The sequence below is a fragment of the Tachypleus tridentatus genome, chromosome 10 (assembly GCF_004210375.1).
Source record: "Tachypleus tridentatus isolate NWPU-2018 chromosome 10, ASM421037v1, whole genome shotgun sequence".
NCBI classification, from domain to species: Eukaryota; Metazoa; Arthropoda; class Merostomata; order Xiphosura; family Limulidae; genus Tachypleus; species Tachypleus tridentatus.
The window spans coordinates 148265548-148279687 of record NC_134834.1 but is presented as its reverse complement, the minus strand read 5'-3'; the positions used below and the strand labels follow the sequence as shown (position 1 = coordinate 148279687).

Below are 14140 nucleotides of genomic sequence, written 5' to 3'. Positions count from 1 at the left end.
CAAACAAAATTGTGTCAATATTACTGAAAGATATGCTTTATTCTATACCTTGCATGCTGCTAGTTATATGGAAGGAAAAAAAAATCAACTTTTAAATAAATGGAACACAGTTTTTTGTATATGACAGTGACTGATATCTGACTGTCACAGCCTTACCACAAGAACTATAAAATCTAAAAAAACTTAACTTTATAATTTTCTCTGATAATTCAAAATTATATAGAAATTGTATTTGTCAGTATAATCTATTTGATTGGATAATACTATTTGCCATTGGCATTTTAATTTTCTGTTTGGGAATAGTCTTTCAAGATAACATTGTTTTTTAATTTTTTTAAACTTGGTATTCATGTTATTTTTGCTACATTTCATTTATAACTTCATACAGTAACATATAATGAAACTACTAACTGTTATTACTTACTAACCCACTGAATGATAATTGTAGTTTCTGTGTACTCTTTAATTGAATTTTAATACCTTTCTTGTCCTTAAATTAAATACAGCACTTTATAAAAATGAAAGTAGAACAACAGGGTTCAACACTAGTTTCCAAAAATTCAGCTTGGCATGTCCTGATGGTTAGGGCACCCAACTCATAATCCGAGGTTCAGGAGTTTGAATCTGGTCCCTAAGCATGCTTGCCCTTCCATCTCTATGGGAGTATTATAATGTGATGGTCACTTCCACTATTTGTTAATAAAGAGTAGCCCAAAAGTATGTGATGGATGGTTTTGACTAACTGAATTCCATCTAGTCTCTCACTTCAAGATTTGGGGTGACTGTTGCAGGGTGTGCATCAAGTGGCATTACACAAAATTCACAGACTGGTATATTCAAAACTCCAGGTGTATTAATATATTACTTAAGTATTATTAGATTTTCCAGAAAGTAACACTGGCTGCATTTAACATCTCAGCTGTTTTGATACTTTGGCATGGTAGTGAACTTGCTTATAAAATATTTTCATATGAAGCAGTCCAGTTGCTAATATTTTTCACTCAAAGTTTTGCACCAATAAAAATTTTTCTGTGATGCTGCAAGAAATGTTTGTCCTTTAAATGGAATAATAAATGTTCTTTTACACCAAAAGAAAAAGAATGAACTAAGAACACTTCACATAAGATCTGTATTAAAAAACATGCATACAAACTATATGAAACGAGATAAAATAGGCTTATTTGGCCTGATGATTATTTCTTTAAAGACAAAAAATCTTCAGGTTAAAATATTGTTTTTTACATTTTTTGTATTTATTGAAAGCATTCCTGAATACATCTGTTGATAATCCTACTTCCAAGATTTATGTGCATTCTTTTTACAACTCCATAAAACAAGCCAACACATGACAATGAATGTTGTTTACCATCTCTCTTATGTTGCAACATGAAAATATGGTTACTCACTCAAACACTTGTTCGTCAGGCTGTGAACAATCAACAGACTGCTTTGAATTTTATCCACAGACTACCTGGTGTTGCAGTATATAAAACAAATTTACTGAATATGTTCTTCAGAATAGGTTCAGAAAACATCAACAAATGGCACTAAACATCATCTAGAAATTTATTAATGTTGCAGTGTCACTAAAAGGTTCCTTACTAAACAGACTTCACACTGAAGAGAATCTGGTTGCTATATCCAGTTGAAAAACGGAATGAACTCAGATTTTAAGTAAGAGTAAGATACCTAAATTTTAGTTTAGATGTATAACACTATAGTTCAATTTTGTAAACACCACATCTTTGATTGCACAAGATAATTTCAAAATAGTTCAAGTTTGACATGCCATTGCATTGAACATATGATCTCTGTAGTTGTACAAGATAACACCAGACTAGGTAAAGTTTGACACGTCATCACATTTGATGTATGACTGTTGACTCTTATTATTTCCAAGTGATGTAGAATAATGTCAGACTAGTGAAAGAGAGTTGGACGTGTCATCACATTTAATGTATGACAATCAGCTCTTGTTAATCCAAGATTGCACAAGACAGTGTCACATCAGCAAGAATTTGACTTATCATCACAAATAATGTTTGACAGTTAATAGTTGTTGATCACTGCTTAGAGAAAGATAATATTGAAAGTTTGGTATGTTACTGCAGTGAATGTATGACAGTCAACCTTTGTCACTCACTGATTCTTTTTGAGGGGAGGACTATTTAATCTAATATGTCTTAAGTGTTCACCAATTTACGTGTCTGTCTATTCATCTATTGACATTCTGTCCAGCAGTGACTTTTTTCCCTTTAGTCACAAGTTCTTTCCAGTTGTTTGAGATGCATTTCACAAATCTGTAGCCTAAGGCTCGTGAATAGCATTGTTTCACCCTCTGTCTTATTCTGACATCACTTTGAACACACTTTGTCTAGAATTGATGGTTAATGTTGTGGTCTTCTTTTTTCTTTTCTTTTTTTTAATATATAGTACAACTAAATGTTAACCTTTAGAGAATATGGATGGTTAGTTAGTTACCTTAATGAAGTTGTGATTGGTTAATTTGACTGGAAGTTTATATCATATTGAGAATGGACCCTGCTGATTTACAAGGAAGTCCTTGTAAACAACATTTTTAATATTTGCACCTTCAGAGATGTACATTTTTAACAAACTGAATGACCATACCATGGATAGAGCTGCATAGAGATGACAGAGAGAAATTGGCTCATTTAAGTACAATCCTGACAGACAGACATCTGTTTTCCAAAATTACACTATTCTAACATTTTAATAAATACTGGTTGATAGCTGGGTAAAATTATTGCCCATTATTTTAGTGGCATTAACCAGTTATTTTGATGACATTCTGTTTTCTTCTCTTAATGAAATTCTGGTCAGTTTCTCTGATGTCATCCTGGTTTGTTTGTTTGTTACATCTTTAACATTCTGATTGGATATTTTGTGTTCTCTTCTGGTGACATTATCTGTTAATTCGTTTCTCTACTCTTGCCACCATAATTTCTATGGTTTAATGGCATATAATGGTAAAAGAAAATCAGGTTTGATACAAACTTTGTCTCTGGACATTAGCAACATATTGTTGCCTCTAGTGAAACAACCTAAAGACAGGTTGTTTCATCAAATAAGATATCATTGTAGAAGTTAAAAGGGTAAAATTTTTATTTTTAACTAACAATGCCACCATTTTAAGAATTATTGAAAAAGGTTAAATTTGTTTTATTTATTGTATTTCATTGAAATTTGTAGATTATAAATAAAACTTACATCCATTTATGACAAAAATAAATGAGAAACATCAAATTGATGCATAATAGACTGCTAATTATGAAAGAACTAAACATTTATCTCTGACCTTCATTGTCATATTTATTAAAGACTTTAGCAAATGGTTTTCTTTTTTGTAAATTCTAAGTTTAAATATTTTTTTAAAGTCTCCAACAACTGAATGTAGAGCTATATAACTAATTAAATTGTTCTACAGGTAAATTATTAGTAAAATCTTAAGAATGTTACTGGACAGATGTAATCTATAAAGGATAAATATATTTTGAGAATGGTATAGCAAAAAGATCCATTGAGCATAGTTTCAGAAACTTAATATTGTACTCGTTAATCACAGATAAGCTCTTGAGCACTGTATACTAACAGAATTTTGGTAACTTGCTCAAAGATTGCTGAAATTGATGATGGAAACCCCATGTGGCTGCTCAAGCATTAATAAAATAAGACACCATAATTTACTAATCATTATAGATCACCTACTAGAATTTTGTGAGAGTTAATCATAGCTGTCAGATGTGAGAGCATATGATAAAAGAATGTCAATATTGTAGTTTCATGAAGTACAACTTCCTTTTGTTGTTGTTTTACTGCTGTTTGCAAGTGAAGATGACATCGGTATTCTAAATTATGGTTGTGGAAAATGAAGCAGTTTGTCATTGTGATTAACACAGCAAACTAAACATGAAATATCTGTAGTTTTGACCTATTATTAACTGTACACTATCATCTAATATGTAAATTTTTGTTTAAATATTCTCTTCACATATAGGTGAAGGATACCAAGCTTTCCAACAAACTAGTTGACTTACATCACTTCCTTTGGGTTTATAGAAATTCAGAATTTATGAAATGTTCCAATTACTCTTGTAATATGCAAAAAAAAAAAAAAAATTATTTGTGCAAGATTTTTATATTCTGGTGAATCTCATTCCAGTTGTCAAAATTTTTACCTACTGGAATATAGAAACAATTTGTAGCTTATTTTCCCACCAAGATCCGTGATAAGATATAACTATGAATAATTGAGCTTAAAATTATTTTGCAGTGCTTTATATAAAAAGAGAATTTGGAATTTCTTTTTTCTAAATGCAAATATTGACTGACATGACTTGCACCACCTGTTCTTTATTAAATTACTGTAATATTTGAAACACCCTGTAAAGGCTTCCTATTCTTTTTGTGGAATAAATAATTCCAACAGAAGAACATTAGATCCTATTGTTACTCCAGATCACGGATGTCTGTAACTTCTAGGTTTTGGAGTTCCTTTACGCTGGGAAGATGATGAAAAATATTGCAGCAGAATCACATAACAGATCAGAATTCAGTCAGTCACACTCTGTTATCTGCTTCCAAATATAATGTTTGCAAAAAATAAAGATGAGAAATTTCCAGTAACTATTGAGAGAGAAATAAAGCATCAGTGTAATGACTCTCCTCTACCATGAAGAGTAACAACAGTAGATGAGAAACAGTGACACTCTGTGCAAGGTGAATCCAAAAGTAACAACAGTAGTCAGAGAGTGTGACACTTCATGCATGATGGATCCAAGAGTAATGACAGTAGATCAGAGGGTGTGACACCCTGTGCATGATGGATCTAAGAGTAATGACAGTAGATCAGAGAGTGTGACACTGTTTGCAAGATAAATTCACATAAAATGTAAGTTTCAAATAAGAAGAAAAGTTAAAGAATTACCTGTATACTGCAGATATATATATATATATATAAAAGAAAAGTTTTTATTTTAAACTGTGTCTTGCTTTTGTGGCTTCTTCAGGGTTAATATACACAACTGTTTCAAATATTAACTATAATGAGATGGCAAAGTTAAAAATTGGTGAAAATTAAAAAATATTTTATACATGTCTGGAGTATAAAGGTAAATCTTTCTAAACTTTCTACCAAAATGTGTAAATCCCTCAAGTATGCACTACGAGTTTTGAGAGAACAAAGTGTACAAGTGTACTTAATAGAGTTGGTTATGTGTAAAACATTACCAGAAGGGTTTGGGGAATAAAAAACAAAACAAAAACCTAATGATGCAAGCAATTCTTTCTGGAGTTAAAACAGGGAAAAAAACTCATGAAACTTTAAGAAAATGAAATTTTTTTGCCTTGGACAAAAAAATACTAAATTAAGAAAATAGTTATATAGTCCCTGTTCATATAAACAAGGAAAACTAATCTTGTAAATTGATAGTAAATAGTTTTGTGTTTGTGCTACATTTCTCTCCTGTTATGTTTGTTTTTTATCCATCACTCTGTCAGCAGTATGTATGATGGGGGCTTTCATTAAAACCATTAACTTATTCAAGGTTTCAGTAATAAAGCTGTAGTAAATTAAAAGAAGTGAATTTCATTCTGCCCTTTTTAGTGCTTGTTTAAAAAGACCAAAGTGGTATTTTCCTGGAAAACTACAATAAATTACCCAATTTCAATTTCAACCACTGTTATATACCTACTGTTTATATTAACACAATTTCCTGTATGTATTTTTTATTTTATTTACTCTTTAACACAATCCTTTCTGTTTTTCAAGCAGATAATTACTAGTTTTGCAAGCTATGCAGTTTCTGTGACTAATTTCTTTCTGTGAAAAGCATAACATTTTCACTCAAAATGTAGAAGCCAAAAAAGTGAGAAAAAATTAAAACAAACAAACTTGGCAGTGTGTTGATGATAATTACTAAGTTCCTGTGGAAGTTCTTTAGACATTGATAAATGAGGGAATAAAGACCCTGTCCTTACACTTTGTCTTCTTCATTTTTTTGTCAAAGTAAATTAAGGGTTTAGCTTTGGTTAAATCAATGCCATCAATCTCATGAAAAGGGGGAAAAAATTGGAGTCCCTGAAATGTGCAAATTAGTATATTGTTATGCATTGCACTGGTGGGATTATTATAGTTTTGAGTACTTTCGTGAGTTTTCAGATTAGGAAATCATTAGTTTATGAAATAATGATTTGTTTATAAACAGAACATTTGATTAAATTTTGTTGTTTTAATTTTCTTTAGAGAGTTTATTTATTTATGTATATTAATGTGCATATTACTTAGTTATGGGGCACCTTTACATTCTGCAGTCAATCAATCAATGGAGTTAGGAGAGTAAATTTTGATACTTGTTTAATTGCTTGTTTATGTGAGGATATGTTGTTTTTTGTTACTTGTTGCCATGTGAGAATTTCACCTGCAAATTTTCAGTTTTGTTTTATTTCTAATATTGTTTAAGGCTTAGAAAAAGTTTTTGTAATATCAAATGATTATGTCAAACTTTCTTCAATTATAAAAATAACTAAAATAATTATTAGGAATATAAAGTTAAGCAGAAACTTTTAACTGAGATATTTGGAAAACTTATAATACCTGTAAGAAAACTATTGTTAACAGTGGTACAAAAGCCCAGTTTTATGGAATATTATTGAAATCACACCATACCACAAGTATATTTGTTAGGTATTTTCAATCTATCCAAAACTTAAGTTTGCAAAAAAGTCATTTCTAAAATTTAATTGAAATAGAAAAAAACTAGAAAATTTACACTTTAATTTTGGAGATTTTACTTAAGGGAATTTCTCATGTGTGATTCATGAAATATACTTGATTGTGTTGGAAATGGTTCAAAACAATCTGTATTTTGTGTTAATACTGGATTATATGTGAAACAGTGTGGCACAATCTGTATTTTTTGTTAGTACTGGATTATATTTGAAACAGTTTGCACAATCTTACTGTTAATACTGGATTGTGCTGAAAACAGCACAACACGGAATGTATTTTAAAATAGCAGTGGTTCATGTTGAAAACAGTGTTATCCAATATGTTATTGCTATTACTTCTGTTAACTCTGAAAGCACTATGACAATATGTAATTTCTGTTGCTTTACAAAACTTTTTGTCTAAAATAAAATTGCTAAGTACTTCAGGTTTGATGAAGAATATGTTTTAGGTAAATTTTAAAAATGGTAAGTTTATAAAATATTACTTTATGGGTGAGAATTATTTGAGTGAGTTGTAAAACACTAATAAATAATTGAAAAGCATCTAAGCCTTTTTTTTTTAGTTAACTGTTCATGTCACCATTATACAAGAATACATGATGCTAAATAACAAGAATAATTCTTGGAAATTAAAAATGAAACTAAAAAGAAATCTACAACTGTAAAAGTCTAAATGCTTTTTAATCACTCTAATCTTATAATTTTATAAATGGGAACACTTCTCCTCCTACCAGTGAGAAAGAACACTAAAGTAAATTCTAATCACTTCTACTTTGAATGTATCTGTTAATTTACCTTGAATGAAAGACATTTAAAAAAAGTAGTTATGTTTTTAGTGACTCACACTTTTATTATTTTTCTTGTTTTTTAAGCTTGTTGAAAAATATTCTGTTGTTGATTTATCCTAGTACTTGCTGATAATGAATGTGCTATAAATGCATAACTCTATCAAGATTGGTCTACAAATCATTCAGATGTCTCGCTTTTAGTGTATTAATAGACCTCATTTAACAGCATTTTTTAAACATTGCTGGTTATATGATAAAGTAGTATTACCCTGATATTTTAATAATGTTATCTTGCGTTTTTAGTATTTGTATAACATTGTTAATAGATGGCAGCAGTTGTGATGTAGTAAAGCTGCTTTCAAAGTTTGCTAATAATTAGTTCTTCCTTTAAGAATAATAATTAGTGTATATGTATATATACATCTTGTAAGTTTAAATTTTTTGTAACTGCTTTTGCCCATAGTAAATAGATTTCAGACATGGAAACATAAAAAGACTGATAATTGATTAGTAACAATAATTCTTATTATATATATATATATATTATATGAATTTAATTTTTATCATTGTTATAACTATTCAATCAGCTATAAAGCTAGTTTAAGAAAAAGAGAGTCAATTAGAGCATTTTTAAACAAATAGTATGTCTATATATACAGTTTATTTGTTAAGATTGAAATTAATCATTAAAAAGATTTGTTAGATTCCTGATTGTTGTACACAAATAGTTTTCAATAATTAACACATGATTAAATCCTACCAATGTAACTTTGTTGAAACTGTGAATGTTGTGACTGGATCTTTCATCTTCCAAGAATAGCAGTTAAAATACATAAATAATATAGTTTTAAGTTTAATAAAGGATATGTTTAATTCCAAAAGATAAATTTTAGAATGCTGCTGACTTGGTAAAAGTGTCTAAGAGCTAAAACTTATTAACTCTATTAAAAATGAAACTGACAACATGATTTTAGACAAAATGTTTTAGCAGATTAGTTTAAAGACATGTTTGAAATTTAAAAAAAGGAAAAGAATACTGAGTTAACATAATCATATTGTGGGTGGGACTAAATTTCAGACAATTTAGGCATCTGTTATTACGATAATGTATACTTTAGAAAACAGTTAATTCTGATAAATCTCAACTTTTTTTTAAATTACCTCTAAGAGTTATTTCAATTTAAAAGTTATAATATTATATAATTAAAATTGTTTTTCTAAGTATTATCAGTTACCCTCAGCCTCATCTCTAGTTACACCCATTGGGCAAAGTAATTCACTGTATTAGAGTTGATTTAAGTAACAAAACTTTTAAGAAGGAATTATTTGGCAGTTTATTATCTGTGAAAAAGTGACATGGAAATTCTAGTTGTTTTTCCAAACTCCCAAGTTTATTTTTATTGTGTAGAGATCCCAAGAAGAAACCTGTCACTGTTGTATCTAATGCAGAACTCCTCTGCCCACATCATCTTCTTCTTTATTCCCCAGAGATCACAGGTGATATTGACCCACAAAGTAGGTTAGTCTAGTGTCATTTTTTTGGCAGGTACTGTGCATACTAAAACTTAAGGTTTATCATATCAGATCCTAGATTAAAAGCTCAAAATTGGTAACATTCCACAAATTGTAACATATGTTGGTCTAATTAAAAAATCAAAAGTCCACAAATAAATAATGAGTGATAAAACATTGAAATTCTTCCAGTTTTATTTATAGAAATGTGACACTGATGCCACAAAAAGAAATCGGCATGCTGAGTTGTCCGTTCATCAACTAATTGTTAATTATAACTTTTATGGAAAAATCTTTAACAAGGTCACACATATTTGTTATAGCATTTTCAAATGACACCTTTTCAGTGAAAACAATGTAATTTTTATGGAAATTGTGACACGAAAATTCATAGTAAGTTATTTGATAACTATTTTCAAGCAGTTTAACACAATAAAATCAAAGGTTACTCAGAAGATTTAGGATATTATAGATTTTTCAATTAGAACATGTCATCAAATCAGTAAAGCAAAAAGAGAGAGATTACTTGTAAAGCACTTCCATGTATTTCAGTACCCTTGTTATTTTTATTTCTAACTGTAGTATTTATCCAACAGATGATGGTATAGGTATCTGTATGTCTAACTGCAGTAAGTACGTATTTAAGTTGTATGTTTGCAAAGACATTTGTTTTCAAAATGAATAAGTTTAATGAGGTGTTAGAAGAAATGATAGCAGTTTTCAATAAAATGTTTAACATCATCACATATATAGATAAGTGTGGTCTATTTGTAACAGGCTTTATTTGGTTTGGGAGTACCAGTGGCAGGTGATTACTCGTTTGTTTCAAGTCGACACAGAGATCAGGGTGTGGAAAGAAATACATAACAGATCCCCAGACTGTCCAGTTATTAACAGTACCCCAGGTGAGTTATGTGGCAAAGTAACTTTGATAACTGTAACTCTATGGCTAACTGTTGATTATACATTAAAATTATTATTGATTATTACATGTTACAGTGAACTTATTAATGGGCACTACGTATAGCCTAGTAGCTAGCTTGCAGGTCTTAAGTTCCATGATCCATGCCTATTATCACCAAAATAAAATATTGTATTTATGCTGGGACTTTGGGTGTGTTATAAATGTAATGATGAAACAGTGTATATCAGCTATAATAGTCCACTAGTTAGCAATGGGTGGTGTTGATTCAACTTTCACAAAACAATCATTGAAATATCAAGGTACAATGAACTAGTTAATTAATATTAATATTAGCTAACATTGAGATCATTATTGAATACTGTTGAAATTAATAATTACAGAACCAATTCAAAATTGATTTACAGACAAATAATGGATAATTTTGAGGTATAACTGAATCCCATCGAGTTCTATTGCTTTCTGATTTTTATTTTCATTTTCCAGTTTTCCACAGGATACCATTTTATTTTGTTTAATGAGAGCTATTTGAAGCAGGTATGAGCGTTGAGCAAAATATTATCCCAAAGATATAAAGCTTTGCTAGTTTCTGTTTAATCTAAAATTTACATATTTTGTGATTTTTTAAAATTAAGATGCAGTATAATTTCTCTTACCTGTTATGTATCGGAATGACAGATTAAACTCAAGTTTCATGTTTTGTGTTTTTTTTAGGGTTAAGCATCACTTCAAAGCTAAGTCGTAACAGTGTGATAATAATTACATATTATTATCAGTTAAGACTAAATAAAAGTTCCAACAATAGTTATCTGTCTGTTTGGTATTTCTACTTCTAGAAGGTTACGTACAGTCAAATATTTTCGTCTTCTAAAGATTATTCTTCCCATTGGAACGTAATTATCTCTCTATTAAGTTTAACTTTTCTACTTGTAGTGGTACAGTCTAGTATTTAGATTAACTATCGCCGAATCACTAGTCCTAGTCACATATACACAGACTGGCTGTGGCAGGTGAAATGGAGGCAGGTGGAGGCTGACTCTCTGTGTTCGAGGTTATTATCCCCTAGATAATAACCACTTTATGTACAGGAAACAATTTATTTTCTAGACTAGTTGATTCTTTTCTACCTAATCATCCAAGTTATAAAGCTGATAAAGTTGAACCCGTCTGCACAAACTGAGAATCTGTTAAAACTCTCAGAGCTTTATACCATGAATAATCATTTTTTAAAATACCCTGTAGTTTCCTCATTGTCTGGAGGACCATACGTTGAAAATTGCTATTGCAACGTTTCCCGTCGTAGATAAGCTTACACGTCGAATTGAAAGCGGTTTTAGTTTTATCCTTAATACAAAGAAAGTTGAAAATTGTGTGGAACTAAATTATCGAAACAAAGTGCAGCGCAGTTTGCTTAGACTGGAACCAAAATTTGGAATTTATAAAGAAGTTTGACATAAAATACAAGTTTAAGGCTGAGTATGGAACACACGTTGTTTAAAATTCCATTAGATAATCTTAAAAAATATACTACTTTGTCACAGATTTAAAACAAAAGTTTCTTGCATAATATCCAGTTTTTATACTACCATCAAACTATTAGTAAAGGTTAAGACGTTTCTTTACTAAGTTTAAAATAGCTAAATAGATATTACATCTTGAAATGTAATAGAAGCAAAGTAGGCGATAAAAATGGTAAAACAAAAAACACCGTTTTCTATGTTAAAAAGACAACAATAATACGGTATTTTTTGTTTTCTTTATACGTATCCCAGAAATACGTCTTCAAATAATTTACAATATGGACGAAAAATCCCTGCAATAATATGTTTATATATATATATATATATATATACACACACACGCGCGCGCATTTAAACTCTTTGCCTAGTATGGTTTGGTGGTTAGGGTACTTAAATCACAGTGTGTGCGGGTCGCGGTTGTAAATCTTGCCAACGAACATGAGACTTTATAATGCGACAGTTAATCCCATTATTCATTGGCAAATAATAGTCCAAGAGTTGGTGGTCGGTGTATAGTCTTATACTGCTAAAGTAGGGACGTCTAGCTCAGATAGTTCTTGTGTAGCTTTTCGTGAAATTTAAACAAATCTACTGTTTGGTCAGACAAGAGTTCGAGATAGGTGGTGTTGACAAGTTGTCTTTCCTCTTGTCCATTAGTTAAAAATTAGGGACTACTATGCGCAGGTAACTTTTGTGTAGCTTTGCGCGAAAAAATCTGAACAAACTGGTAATATGTTTAAACAAATTCTTTTGCTTTTTTTTTATAAGTTGATTTTCTGTCTCGTCTTCTACTCCGTGTTTTCAAATTAAAACATAGCTTGAAGATATTTGAATAACAAGTCGATATTTCCATCACCTCAAAGAGCACGATTGGGTAATTAGTCAACTGTAAAACACAAAAAGCTAATCGTTCACCGTGATTGCTTAATGCACTTTTGCGTTTCAAAGATGGAAAATTGTGTAAAAGTTAACCAATGACTTAATTAAACACGATCTTACGAATATTTTGAAGTACGTGGGGGAAGCTTTATTGAAGTTACTAACTGATGTAGATTAAAGTTTGTGTTTGCACACAACAACAGTCAAGATAATGTCTGAGTCCATTAACGTATTTAACGAACCTGCGATGTTAACGTGTGCACTTCCTTGAATACAGTGTCTGGTCACTTATGTATTCTATGAGATTTTTGCTGAAGAACAAGGAATACCCATCCACCGCAGTTATTATGACAGAGAAAGATTCGAGTTTTGCTAATGAGGTGTATAAAACTTCGATCATTTGAATAAAGTGACTTCTTGTCACATTGGAAGGCGGTGAGAAGTAGTGACGATTGACGGATCTATCTGGTAAGAGACGCCAAAACAAGTGCCAGAGTTAAAAAAACATATCCACATCTTTTGAGTTACACTAATGAACCAGGTGGAAAGAAAGACTTTTGATTGTCGTTTAATTGTCTTTCTTGGTACGGTGTTTGTGGTTGCCAACACCAGATGTCCTTGACATTTCTGTAACTATAATACAGTAACCAGAGCACATGTTGGGATATTTAGATTTCTTTGATAATTATTAGAAACGTTTTTGTTGTTTTTTTATGGCATATGAATAGCTAGTTTATTTCAAGGTTTGTCTCATTTCTGTAATTTAAACAATCACCAAGTTACTAGTTGTTGCCCAAGAATCCCACGAATTGTAATAAACGTAGGCCATTTGTAAGAATGTACCCGTCAGATGGCGGTACTGAGTCGCTTCAATATTTCTACTTCGAAAAGAAGTAAATATATATATTTACAGAAATTGATTGAGTGGCTCGTGTGCACTCTTGAGTTTAAAGCCTACCATTGAAAGCATCCAAAATGTCAATTTAACCATCTAAGTGTGATTGAACGCCATGATGGTAGTTAATAACGTTAAATATTTATTAATTGTGAATCGGATGTTTGAAGAAAGACATACGATTGGTTTGAACTGACTCAAAAAACTAGGCATAATTCAACAAGATACATATAACAGTCTAACTAGAGAAATAGGACATATTTCAGTAAGACAGAGGTCACACTGAGCTCGGAGAAAATGGCGATATTTCAAGAAACATTTGAACCAAAAAGAAAAAGTGGACACATTTCACAGTGATACAAGCTTAAAGCAACGGAACGTATTTAAATAAGGTAGAGATCACAGTGGAACCAGAGAAATTGGACAGACTTCAAGAAAATACACGTCACAGTTGACTGAGTGTACAAATTATGTTTCCAGAAGTTACAGAGGCAAACAGTTGTTTTATACCGTCGCAGCATTCACATAAAAATTGTATATTATAAATCTATTAAGATCTCGTTTGTTTAGTTTTTTCTTAGAACAAACAAAAAATTTAAGCGTTGTTGAATATTGAATGAAATGTTTCCTTGTATGACGTCAGTTGATGTATCATGTTAAGATAAAAACTTGCTCTTTGTACTCTTATCATGAATTGGATATGAAGATGCAGGAAGGATAACCTTGATTGTGGTATAAAGAGTTGGCAAATTCCCGATGTGGCCAGCTGAGAATGTAATTTGTGTTACTGTGGTATGAATCACATAAATACAGTAGTTATTGAGCACCGTCCATCTGTACAATGGAGTCAAAGAGAACAAAGATTTGAAAGTTC

At 30.7% G+C, this 14140-nt stretch overlaps 1 protein-coding gene across 1 annotated transcript in view; it reads left to right on the top strand.

Annotated features, from left to right (window-relative positions):
• LOC143228535 (ubiquitin carboxyl-terminal hydrolase 48-like) overlaps positions 1-14140 on the top strand; it is a 115409-nt gene that overhangs the window by 43049 nt on the left and 58220 nt on the right. Inside the window, exons 26-27 of the mRNA XM_076459777.1 lie at positions 8908-9057; positions 9828-9955. Of these exons, the coding sequence (XP_076315892.1) occupies positions 8908-9057; positions 9828-9955 (278 nt within the window). The remainder of the gene's footprint in view (positions 1-8907; positions 9058-9827; positions 9956-14140) is intronic.